The sequence below is a fragment of the Furipterus horrens genome, unplaced genomic scaffold (genome assembly GCF_987537825.1).
Source record: "Furipterus horrens unplaced genomic scaffold, mFurHor1.1.pri manual_scaffold_4, whole genome shotgun sequence".
Classification (NCBI taxonomy): domain Eukaryota; kingdom Metazoa; phylum Chordata; class Mammalia; order Chiroptera; family Furipteridae; genus Furipterus; species Furipterus horrens.
Genome location: NW_028327174.1, coordinates 143,463,521 through 143,475,295, shown reverse-complemented (window position 1 = coordinate 143,475,295; position 11,775 = coordinate 143,463,521). Strand labels below are relative to the sequence as shown.

The following is an 11,775-nucleotide window of genomic DNA, read 5'->3' as shown; positions in this document are numbered from 1 at the left end:
AAGTCAGACGTGAAGCCAACACCTCAAATTCCGTGCTTCTTTAAACTCCATCTGTGGTGTGAGAAATGTTTCAGGATTTTAGGACAAATCTACACTGTCACAGCATTGCTGCTGGTCACTGCAGGAGAACAAGGGGTTATACTGGGTGGCCGGTAGAAGGTGCCCCAACCACTCATGAGTTCTGCACCCTAGAACAGTCACCATGATGCCAAGAGGCATCTCCCGCACACACAAGCACTGTTGGGCTCCACTGCAATGGGCACATCTTAGAGCAGCAAACATCTCAGCTTTCTCCTGTTTGTGGTTTTACCTGTGGCATTCTCCCCTCAAAAAGTAAGCGAAAATGAGTGTCACAATATGTCATCGAGCATCACAAATGAACAAATAAGGGGGAGCATTGGGTATTAGCAAGCTTATTTTGTCCATTTTCATTTGGATATAAATTTTTTATTTATAAAGCAATGTACCATTATACAATTTTAAATAATCCATTAAATTGTTCTGGGCACTGCCATCACTGAAATATTTTTTAAAGTAATTTCATTAGTGAGAGCCATTAAATCGCATTGGTAGCACTTTGATCATTTCATCCATTCAGTATGCTTTTCTAACTGAGTTGTCTTTCAACAAGTGCACATAGTCAAGGTTATCTGTCTCCTGTTCTCTTCCTATATGTTTGATGTTAAAACACAATAACATTTGTTAAAAGAAACTGTAATGAGGTTGTTAAATAGTCAGGTTTGCCTTGCTTCATGTAATACGTATATTCATAACAAGTTTTACCTAAGTGGCATTTTTGTAAATTGTTTTATATTTTATATTCTTGCAGAAAATAAAAACCAACACTAAACTCTTTTTTTAATACATAAATTAAGATTCACCATGTGAAGTTTATTTGAAATGAAGTACACCTATAACAATTGTTTTTAAAATTAGGTAAGCACTGAACATAAACATATATTTGTTTATGAGTTAATTCAACAAATATTTATTGACACCTGTTGTATGGCAAGCACTGCTTAAGGAGCTGGGGATTCAGTAGTAAACAAGCCAGAGTCCCTTACCTAGTGGAGATTATGATGCAGTGGGACAGCCAGATTAACTAGTAAATAATTGCATGATATAATTTCAGAGAGCAAAAGTGCTCTAAGGAAAAACAATACAGGAGAGAGGAACAGAGAATGTTGGTAGGTGTGTTTTAGACATTACATTAGTTTTCTATTGATGCATAACAAATCATTGTAAACTTCATGGCCTAAAACAGCACAAATGCATTATCTCACATTACCCATGGTTCCCTGGGTTCTCTGCTTAAGTCTCACACGGTTGTAGTCAAAGAGTTGGCCAGTGCTATATTGAATATGAGGCTTGCAGTCCTCTTCCATACTTAGGTGTATTTTGGAAGAATTCAGTTCCTACATCAGCCAGACCTCATGGAAGCAGAGGGACAATATCTGTAATAGCTTCTTCCTTGTCTAAGAGATACTTTGAATAGGTCAGGCTCACCCAGGAACATCATCACTCAGAGTCAAAGACTGTAACCTGATCATGGGAGTTAGATCCCACTGAATCACAGGTTCCACCTGCACAAGCACAGTACACAAGGGGGAAGGAGGTCATGGGGCCGCCTTAGAATTTTACCTCCTACAGAGAGAATGGTCAGGGAAGGGCTTTCTGTATTGGTTACTTCTGGGCAAAGACCTGGAAAAAACATCAGAGCCTGAGCTCTGTAAAGGTGACTTGTAGAAAATATAAAAGTACATATGGGACTGGCTTCTTTGACTTATATTTCTATTGGCCAGTAGTTTAATGAACATTGATAAAAATGCTTTATAAAATTGCTGAAAATAATGACTATGTGCATTTCTATTTGACCAACAAGAAAATCAAGCTCTCAAGAGATTAGCTATCACCCTCAAGTTCACACAAAGTGTGGTAAGACCAGGATGTGAACCCAGGTGGGGAACCGAGCCACAGAGCAGGTCACAGGAATACCATCTGTGTTATCACACAGGGTGTGGTAACCACTCAGGTGTGGTTTAATACTCCATCATCACCATTTTAAGATTCTTATAATTTTATCTTGAACTAGAGTTTGTAAGAGAAGTCCAAGGGGACAACGGAGGATGTACATGAGCAGAGAGGATGCGCACGATGTGAGAACCTGCCCATCCTTGCCGACCTGTTCACATACAGCATTTGGGGAGCCCCATGGCACAGAATTCCAGTGGACCCATGATGGTGAGAACCCAGGGAGACTCAACATGAATACAAGGTACGCATGTTATGTCCGCAAATAAATAAATGAGGGTCTGGCAGCCCTAAGAGGCTACATCATTTTCATTCAAACCAGACAGCTTTGGGGATCCTAAAAATGGCTGCAACCATGTGTCCCAGCCCACAGATAGTGAACAGGGTGGGAGTGAGAGAGAGAGAGAGAGCACTGAGGAATGTCCCTAGAAAACTGAAAATGTATGAGAATCCTAAGCCAATGACATGTTTCCAATGAGCTACCTCAAATAGTAGCACTGTTATAGTAGAACTTTTCTAAAATATCCTCCTTGGAGACAATACAGCGCAGTGCAATCTGAACTCTGGGACCAGACTTCTGAGTGGGGATGCATCTCAGTTGGTTGTATGGGGACCCCACTCTACCAGCCACCACCTCGGCCACCTCCATGGCTGCCTGAGACACTCGGGGGAGGATTTTATTACAACACTTGCGGGTGAGATACATGTGAGATATGTGAGATGCATTCCTGGGATGGCTGATATTTTAAGCTTCATTGTTCATTTATAACTTACTGAAAAAACTAAAGTTTGCTAATTAACATTCACAAAACTAAGTCTAAAAGAACTTTAAGTTCTGTACCTGGGTTGATGTAATTTGGATTTGAGGACAGATATGATCCTGAGAGCAAATGTCCAGGTACAAGCAAAATTTCCAGGCACTATTTCAGACTTGCAAGGTAGTGGACATGGAAAGACTGAAGTCAAGGTCTCCAAACATTAAAGGGGACCCAGATAATATCTGGGTTACAATGAAACAAGAAGAGCATTCATTAAGGTAAATGGGTGATATGTTAAAAGGCAAATTAGAGAATAGGATAGCAGAGTAGGGCAGAAGGAGCTGGAGGCCTAAGAGGGATGAAGGGAATCTGCTGGGCTGGGGGGCGGGGGGGCTGTGGACACACCCTCTTGAAGGTGCACCCTCCCCACCTCTGAAGCCCTTTATGACTCCTCAATGCCGTGTGATGCAGGCGTGGCAATAAAGCCAAGAGCCTGCCCTCTCAGAGCTCAGTTGCGTTGAGCAGCTTTGCCTTTCGGAAAATGGGACTCGACCTATTTCTGAATGTGCTTCAAGAGATTTATCTGTACGTCTTCGCAGAACCTAGAGATGACACCCGCAGCCTAACTTACATCTGTGTGCTGTGGGTGCTCCTCCTAATCTTCATTTGCATGGTGGGAATTCCATCTACCCCAACCTACTGGGAAAGTGAACACAATGAAAAGGTAAGGAAACTTGAGCAGGCCCCAACAGAGATTCTTTACTGTTGTTCCCCTTTTTACTCGAGTTTGGTTGAGTCAGAGAGACACCGAAGATGGGATGTCTGAGGAGAGACTAGAATGTCACTGTTCCAGGGGACGGGACCGGGCAGGGTTAGGGTCCAGGGAGGACTCAGGTTGCCACATGAAGCTCACACACCATGTGGGTGTGGTGGCAGGTTTCTGGCTAAGATTTCAAACACAGTGAGTCCCTAGTTCTTGATCAAGTTATTTAGAGACTTTGGTTTCTCTGCAGGACACCAGAGTTAACCAGCACTTTAGCATGAGTCACATCGTTCACTGAGCCCCCAGCCTTTGTGTTGGGCTGGTCAGGAGAGCAGTGCTGAGCCTCTCAGAGCCCCTGAGAAGAGAGGCAGGGCTCCATCCCAGGTTACACGGTCCTATGTGAGGGAACATGGGCAACTGTAGGCCTCAGATTATACGCCTGCATTGAGCAGAGGCCCTCTGAGAATATCCAGTGTGGCCCTCACAGACAAAAGCCTTTCTTGAGCTTTTCAAAGAATGAAAAATTAAAAACATTTTAAAGCTTTAAATATTGGTAAAAACAAAAAACAAACAAACAAAAAACCAAAAAAGTTCTATTAATTAAAATGAGCTTGTTGGCTCAGAGAGACATTATTCTTGAATAATAAATATCTGTGTTTCTTAGGGAGAGGACTGAGAGAAGTGAGTCCCAACCTCTCATTCTTTTCTTTCTGTTCTCAGCGTCGGACCAGAGCCAAGAGGAGAAGGAAAGATGGGACATCGAGAGGTAAGGCTATGCCTGTCCCGCCCAACCTCCCAAGGGTGACCCCCTCTCTCTCTCTTTTCCATGAGGTACCAGGTGCCTGTTCTCTGGCACTTGGTAGATACAGTCCCTCTCAGAACAAAGAGCCCTCGGAGGGGAGGCTCATGCAAAGACAGTCAGAACCTGAGACTTCTCAGATTCTCTGCTCTGCTGTCCTTGGGTAGGAAGCATCACGGACCGGGGCAATGGGTGTTGCCCAGTAGATGTCCAGAGTCAGAACTCCTGTCTCCTGACTCTGTGAAGGTACCTTGGCTTTGGGCTGATCAGATTCCTCTTTGTTGTAACCACTGACCTCTCTGCTTCACAGAGTGGTTTTGAGCATCCAATGAGATGTGTATAAAAAGTACTTTATAAATGAAGCAACGTGGACATGGGGACCTTAGTAGTATCATTGAGCATTTGACTTCATACTAATTCTTGGGGCTTTCAGAGTCTACTCTCCCAATGGTCTCCCATTAAGGGACCCCTGTGCAATACCAATGTGTCTACCTTTATTATGTGTAACCCACTCTCCTGGTTTCCCAGGTTCAAGATATTACCACAGGGGTAAAGAGAAGAATAAGAGGCTAAATTCTGTCCTGAAAAGGTGACTAGTCTTTCCCCCCTTTTCTTGGTCTCTCTTTAGCATGTTCTATGCAATTCCAGGGATTCAGTGTAACCATCCATAGTCATGGGAGGGGGTTGCCATGGGAACGGGAATGTGAGTGAATGCCTTGGGGTGAGTGCTGCTGAGTACATTGTGACATCATGGATGTGGAGCAATGTGAAGGGGCAGCAGGTTTCAAGTGGCCCCACCCCACCAGGCCAATATGTCCTTCTTTCCTTGTGCTGGTCCTGGCTGCAGCTTTGTACCTCCTGTCTCCTGCAGCCCCCTGGGCCAGCATCATGATACCATCAGTGTTCATCAACATGTATGTCCAGACCCTTCCTGTGAGATGTATAATCACACAACTGCTGAGCTCGATTGGTGGCCGATCTCAGAGGCCCTGGAAGATCCTCCTCCCTCTGTGTCCCCTCTGGCTTCTACAGCTCCCGTGACTGAGTCATCATCATCCACTCAGTCCTCTGCCTTCTCAGCAGTCCCTCCGGGAGACCTAATCCCACCTCCTCTGCCTGAGCCTTTCTCACCACCCCCCTCTCTTCTGTCTCCTGACCAAAGGGCTCCCTTGGGTAAAGTTTTGTCACCCTCACCACCAGGCCAAGCTCTGCCTCCAGAGCCTTTTCTTCCTCTGGAACCCAGATTCCCAGTGCACAGTTCCGTACCTCAACCCAAAGACTCTTTCTCTTCAAACCTGGCAAAACGGGATTTCCATAAAGAGTTTGCTGACATCTATTCTACAAAGACTTCTCCTGGAGGAGACGCTGCTGCCAAACTTATAGGTCCTAGACACCACCTGTTTCTCAGCCCTGATGAGCATGATTTGGCACAGCAGTACTCATATCTTAAGACCGGGGAGGACCATTTAAAGCACAAGCTTTTCTGGGGTCTTCCATCTCTGCACAGCGAGTCCTTGCCCTCTGCTGGCCATGCCTTGGGTGACTGTCCCTCAATCTTTATTTTTAATAGCGTCTCCAATGCCCCTACAGGCCAAGAATCTCCAGTACTTCCTTATTTCCTACCTCCATCCTTGCTTAAGGCCCAACCTCAACCCTTGTCTCAAACCCTGCCCCAGTCCCAGCCCCTACCTCTCACTCAGACCCAACCACAGGTCCACCTTCAAACCCCACTCCCAATCCCTCCATCCGGTCCCATAACCCAGGATAGTGCCTGTGGAGTGCAATTCCATGGACCCCAGAATGAATTAGAACACATCACCTCATCTGAAATTCAACACCTAGAATGGAATGTGTTGCAGAAGACACAGGAAAGTTTGTTGGGCTTACCCTCTGTGGTTCAAAAGTCTACAGAAGCCTTCCATGCTCCAGCTCCCACCTGTCCTTCTTGCCAGCCCTCTGAGGACTATATTTCAGTTTCCATTGATCCTGGAGAGATTCCACTCAACAGTGAACTTCAACAGAAACTTGAGAAATACCTTAAAAGGAAGACCATCCACCACAGGTCGGGCCTGCCCCGCAGGATCCATGAGTCTCTGTCACTGATGAGACCAAAGAAGTGCTCAGACAGATGTGAGTCAAAGAATAGTTATGGCCTCTCGTGGATGTCTGAGTATAAGGGCCAGAGTAGCAAGCCAGGAAGCTTCCGTGAGAGTGGCTCAGAAATGATTTGGCCAGAGGAGCCGGGGACAGATGAGGAGCAGAGCCAAAAGAATGATCCAGAAGATCTGTTGAGTGACTCAGACAGCTCCTCAGGTAAGGATGTAGGGTATGGCTCTGAGAAAGGCCTAGCCATGATGAGTCCATCAGAAGTAAATTCAATGGTGTCAGGGGAGAGTGAAAGTCCAAGACAACTGGAAAATGATTTGAAACTACATCTCAGCAAGAAGCTTGATGATATCAGTGAGGGTCAGCTCCCTGGGACTGTGCATGGTTCTTGGCACACTATGGAGGAGACTCCTTCTGTAAAGTCCCACATCAAAATAGAACAGAGGAGTCTGCCACCACCAGTGGGCAGGGACTACTATGTGGACACATCCCAAGAGCTTTCCTTCCTGGTGTCCAGAGCACAGCAGTTGCTGGAAGCTCATATTACCAAGTTTCATGAAGAGACATTACAGGGCCTTCCTGCCAAGGTCCTTGAATCCATGGAAATCTTTAAACTGAGAGATACTTCGTCTCATTCCTCATATGATTCCCACTCCTCCTCCTCAACCAACTGGATTTCGAAGGTTAACTCCAAATCTCGGGGCTTCACGCCCGTGAGAGGAAGCCCTAGAATCCTTTATGGATTAGGAAAGAGAACAGAAAACTCAGCCACTGTCCTGAATACCCCTCCCCCTGCCCCCTCATTTGTGGGCGAGGAAGGACAGGGGACCCTGAAACAATCACCCTCTGATAACAAACATGAGGTTGTAGAGGAGGTTCAGAAAATTTTCGGAGCCAGACAAAATGTTCTGCCTGTCACAAACAACATCACTGGCAAAGCAAGGCAGAGACGTTTTCCAATAGACAACACTCACCCGCCAAAGCTGCCTGCAAGGCAAGCCGGGGCCAGCCATGAGCCAGAGGGCAAGAGTGTGAATTCCAGTGGCAGAGCAGAAATGCAACTGGGCAAAAGCACGGAGGGGACAGCAGAACCTGCTTCCATGCCCACCGTGTCCGGGGAGATAGTCAAGGCTGAGGAGCTGAATGGTGTTCAATACAAAACCAGTGACACCTTCACAACCAACAAGCCGGGAATCTCCCAAAGAATAAATGTTAATGGGAGCAAAGAAACAACCACGGTGACTACTAAAGTGCCCCCACCAAAAACACCAGCTCCCCAAGATCCTGCGTCTTCAGACTTAAACAAGCAACTCATTGATGAGCTAAAGTTTAAGCTGGAGACGAGAAAGAATAGACAGGCCCAAGGCAAACCCACTGACGTGTCCCATGAGACTAACAAAGCCTCCCTGCCTCATGCTCAGAGTGTCCCCAGGGTGGACATGGGACTTTCCCAGGTGCTGCGTGTCCATTTGGAGAAGAGAAGAGCCAGTATGGAGCAGCAGCAGGAGCCTTGGGTCCCTGAGCACATCTTAATGTTGTGCCAGAATAAGAATTTGCCACCAGCTACAGAGAAAGGGAGTCCCACAAGCCCCAGATCAGAAGAGCTTGGTGCAGGGGATGCAGGGTTGGTAGCATCCCAACCTGGAAGAGTGAGAGATTCTACTCAGAAGATGGTTGTGAGCAAGTCTTCCCAGACCCTATCACAGAAGAGACAATCTCTTCCTGATACTAATTTCATAAATAAAATCAAATCATTTTTTAAATGGCATAATCCTGAGGTGAAAAGCACAAAGCAAGAAGACCCCCAGGTAAAGGGCAGCTGCATAGCATCTGTGCAGAGCAGAGGCCCAATTAGAAGGAGAGCAACCTTTACTGGGATGATGGACGCAAAGAGAGCCATTTTAGAACTCGGGAAGTTCCCTGAGGAGAAAGTGGGACCTCAGCCCACAGGAGCTACCGCCTGCCTTCAAGAGCCCCTTCCCTCGGCAGTGAAGCTGGGGACAGATCAGCAGAAGGCAGCAGTGCGGGCCCAGGCGCAGCCTGTCCACTCCAGGGCCCCCTCCTGTAAGTCCTCCCGCCAAACAGCCATCTTTCCTGGCCAGAGCTCTATGAGCAGAAATGAGGACAGACACCCCCAGAAAGTTGGGGCATTAAAAGACCATCAATTTCAACAGAAGCAGCCCCAATCTGTGCCCTCCAGGGGGATTGTGACCCATCCGAGCCCCACCTGCAGGCCTCACACTACCTCCTGCTGCTCTCACCACTGCAGAAGGCACTGTGTGTAGAGATCTGTGCCTGTGATTTAGACAGAAAATCCTATTCTGTAATTTCCAGGCAATTCCTTCCTTATGGAGAATACTGATTTGCCTAATAAATGTTTCCCTGCTAATAGTGCTATCTTTCCTCTGTACTGTGTTGGGGGCATGGGTTTTGGGTATCTCCAGGCTTGTGCTTAAAGAAAAGGAGTTCGTTCAGCTCCTACTGATTGCTTCCTTTGGCTTCCAAAGTGACCAGTCCCTGGAGCACTTGTAGAGAAGTAGATATCACATACCCTCCCCGAAAGCCCACTTCCTCCCTGACGAAGTTTGAGGAGATGAGCTCTGTCTCCTTCCTCGTAGCTTAGCCTTAATGAACGTGGACAGAAGCCCACACCTTCCCCTCACGGAAGGTTTTCTATCCTTGAGAAGAGCAGGGAAGACAGGCCTTCTGTATCTGGAAAAGGTCAAGGACAGAATATTTTAGAAAATATTAGTGAAGAGGAGACAGTGGCTTAATCATTGTTTAGAAGTCCATGATCAGAAAATGCCACAAGTGGGTGAACCCTGAATGGGAGTGTTTTGGGCGATATTGCTGCAGTGGATCTTGGGCTGGTTGGGGTAGGGTCTAGGAACAGCACAAACGCTGCTTCCATATTTTTCTGGTGGATCATGTTCATGTGTTGGGGAAGCATATTTTAACCTTGACACTGACATATATCTACCGAAGGTCACCTTGGGGAAGTGGTTCCCATCTCTGGACATTTCTTCAGGCTGCAGGATTGATGACATTTCTTTTCCTGAGCAAAAGCATCACTCAGCTATCAGTGGTAGGAATGTTAACCAGGCAGCCACCTACCTCCCAAGGTAAAATAAAGCTGAGAGTAAGGACAAGATACCCTAGAGCGAATGAGGAAGTAAGAACAAATGAAGAGGGGGAGAGTGACCTCGTGGGTGGACAAAGGTCTATAAGCTTCATCAGCCCCACACAGGGACCCTGTCTTGCTCCCGGCTTCTCACACCGACCCCAGCTCCATCTGCCGTGGCTGAGCAGAGCACCGCACAGCATACTGATGCCTCTCACCCAGAGTACATGGGCTGTCCTTGAGAAGTAAAGCAGTATTTGCACAGCATCCCTGTCTTTGGGAAAGGGGAGCTGGTGCTGCCTTCCATCCGTGCTTGAAGGAAATATACAGGAGCTTGCCCTTAGTGTGTACAGCTCTCCTGTCTGGGTGGAGATGCCACCTCGGATATTCATGACTTTGGTGGTGCTATAATCTCCCAGAACACCAGCAGCTCACAAACCAGAAGTGAGCTCTAGACTATGCACCGGGGTTATGGATATTTGAGGGCTCACCACAGACGTGCATGGAATGCTTTTTTTTTTTTTTTGCCAAACCTGCAACATACCCTTACTATAGCAGTCTGGAGGGACGGCATCTCCATTTTCACACACTGAAACACAAAAGTGGAATGAATGTCCTAGTGAGCACTTTAAGTAGTTTTCCTAGCAAGCCTTGTGAATCCAGAGGGTAAAGAAAAATAAAATACAAAAACCAGATGTCCAGCACAGCCTCTCTCACTACCACATTTGTATCTTCTTGTCCAGAGTTATGACATTGACCATACAATGTTGGAAGCTTGGTGTCACAGAAAAAATATGCAGATTTTGTGAAAGTCCTAGTGGGGAAAAATTGCGGAATAGGGCCCACGGGGCAGGGAACTTGAAGAGGTGAGCAGGCAGGGGAGGGCTCTAACATCCATGTGCATCAAGCAGCCAATGACCCAGCCTCCCAGCTCCTACGTCATGTCATCTTAGGGCCCTTTGCCTCCCCTCCAGTGCAGTTACTGCCGCACTGTAGGGCTTATTCCCAGGAACACCTCAGTCATCAGGAATAATGCAATCCCACCTTCTACCCTGTGGCCTTGTTACCTATCCTCCCATCATAGGTGCCCCTTGTTAATTTTTCAATGCCAAGACATACATTTTTCCACTTACTCCCTGTCAATCCACAAAGCCCTTGTCTTCATCCCTCACCAAGGTGGACTTGATGGTCTTTCTGTTTACTAACATTTAAAAAAGCTCCTCTACAATGGCCCCCACCCCAGTTCCCTTTAACCCTTCCTGTCTGGCAAAATTTCAAGCCTGTGTTCTTCCAGAAATATCTTTCTATAGGTAATGGCTTACTATTGGATAAAATCTCACAATCGATTCTACTGATGCCCCTGAACTACTGGAAATTATTCTTTCATTCCACAAATAATGATCCCATGCTGACTAACATAAGAACAAAAAAAAAAAAAAATGGAGTTTAGGTCCCTGTTTCTTCAGTCCATTCTCTCCCCAAAGCTACTCAAATCTGTTTCAAATCTCACTGGCCTCACATTGAGGCATCTCCACATGCCCAGCAGATGAACTGGGCTATACGCCATGAGATGGGAACTTTCCAACAACACTTTTCACATTCTTCCCTTACTTGTTCCTTCCCAATATCAAAGGAATGACACTTCTTAAAATCATCTCATGGAGAGACACCTAAATGCCCATCTTGATGGGTGAGGATAGACTGATGCACCCTTGCTTATGAGATAACCACAATCTTTAATTTTTTTAAACCTGTTAAAACAGAAATGTTTAAACATGCCTAAGAGCAGCTAGAACAATGTATCTTCCAATGTACCCTCACCCAACTTCCATAATTACCTCTCGTCTGTGTAATACATCCCTTTTTACAATACAATAAAGTGGAAAAGCCCATTGAAACATCTTGCCATCTATCTCTCAGACACATGCTAGGTGTTCATGTCAGAGTTCTCATTTTTATTTCATATTTATCACATGTAGAACACACTTATGCACCACAGATTAAACAGTAGCAAGCTTTTAAAGATTTTGGCAATCAGTTCTGCTCTGCCTTCTAGCCAGCCCCGAAGAGCCATTTGAGTGAATTCTTCCCTCAATTTCATGCAAGCAGTAATCTTATAGAGTAAATCCAGTGCACAATATTGCTGTCCCTTAATCACGCAGTAACTAGGCCTACATGCTAAATGTACAGAAGTAGA

General features: G+C 46.0%; 1 protein-coding gene across 1 annotated transcript; it reads left to right on the top strand.

The window, feature by feature from the left end:
• Positions 1 to 2,126: 2,126 nt before the first annotated feature.
• Positions 2,127 to 8,742, top strand: LOC150012989 (spermatogenesis-associated protein 31D1-like). The gene is made up of 5 exons (XM_090275202.1): positions 2,127 to 2,275; positions 3,261 to 3,513; positions 4,273 to 4,318; positions 4,880 to 4,940; positions 5,223 to 8,742. The coding sequence occupies exons 1-5, from the start codon at positions 2,127 to 2,129 to the stop codon at positions 8,740 to 8,742; spliced, it is 4,029 nt and encodes a 1,342-aa protein (XP_090131328.1).
• The last annotated feature ends 3,033 nt before the right edge of the window (positions 8,743 to 11,775 follow it).

Bases quoted from the DNA above. Each gene is read 5' to 3' on its own strand.
- LOC150012989 (XM_090275202.1), top strand. From the start codon at position 2,127: ATGTACATGAGCAGAGAGGATGCGCACGATGTGAGAACCTGCCCATCC. The intron at 3,514-4,272 runs GTAAGGAAACTT...TTCTGTTCTCAG, and splicing joins AAAGTGAACACAATGAAAAG to CGTCGGACCAGAGCCAAGAG. The intron at 4,941-5,222 runs GTGACTAGTCTT...TGTCTCCTGCAG, and splicing joins CTAAATTCTGTCCTGAAAAG to CCCCCTGGGCCAGCATCATG.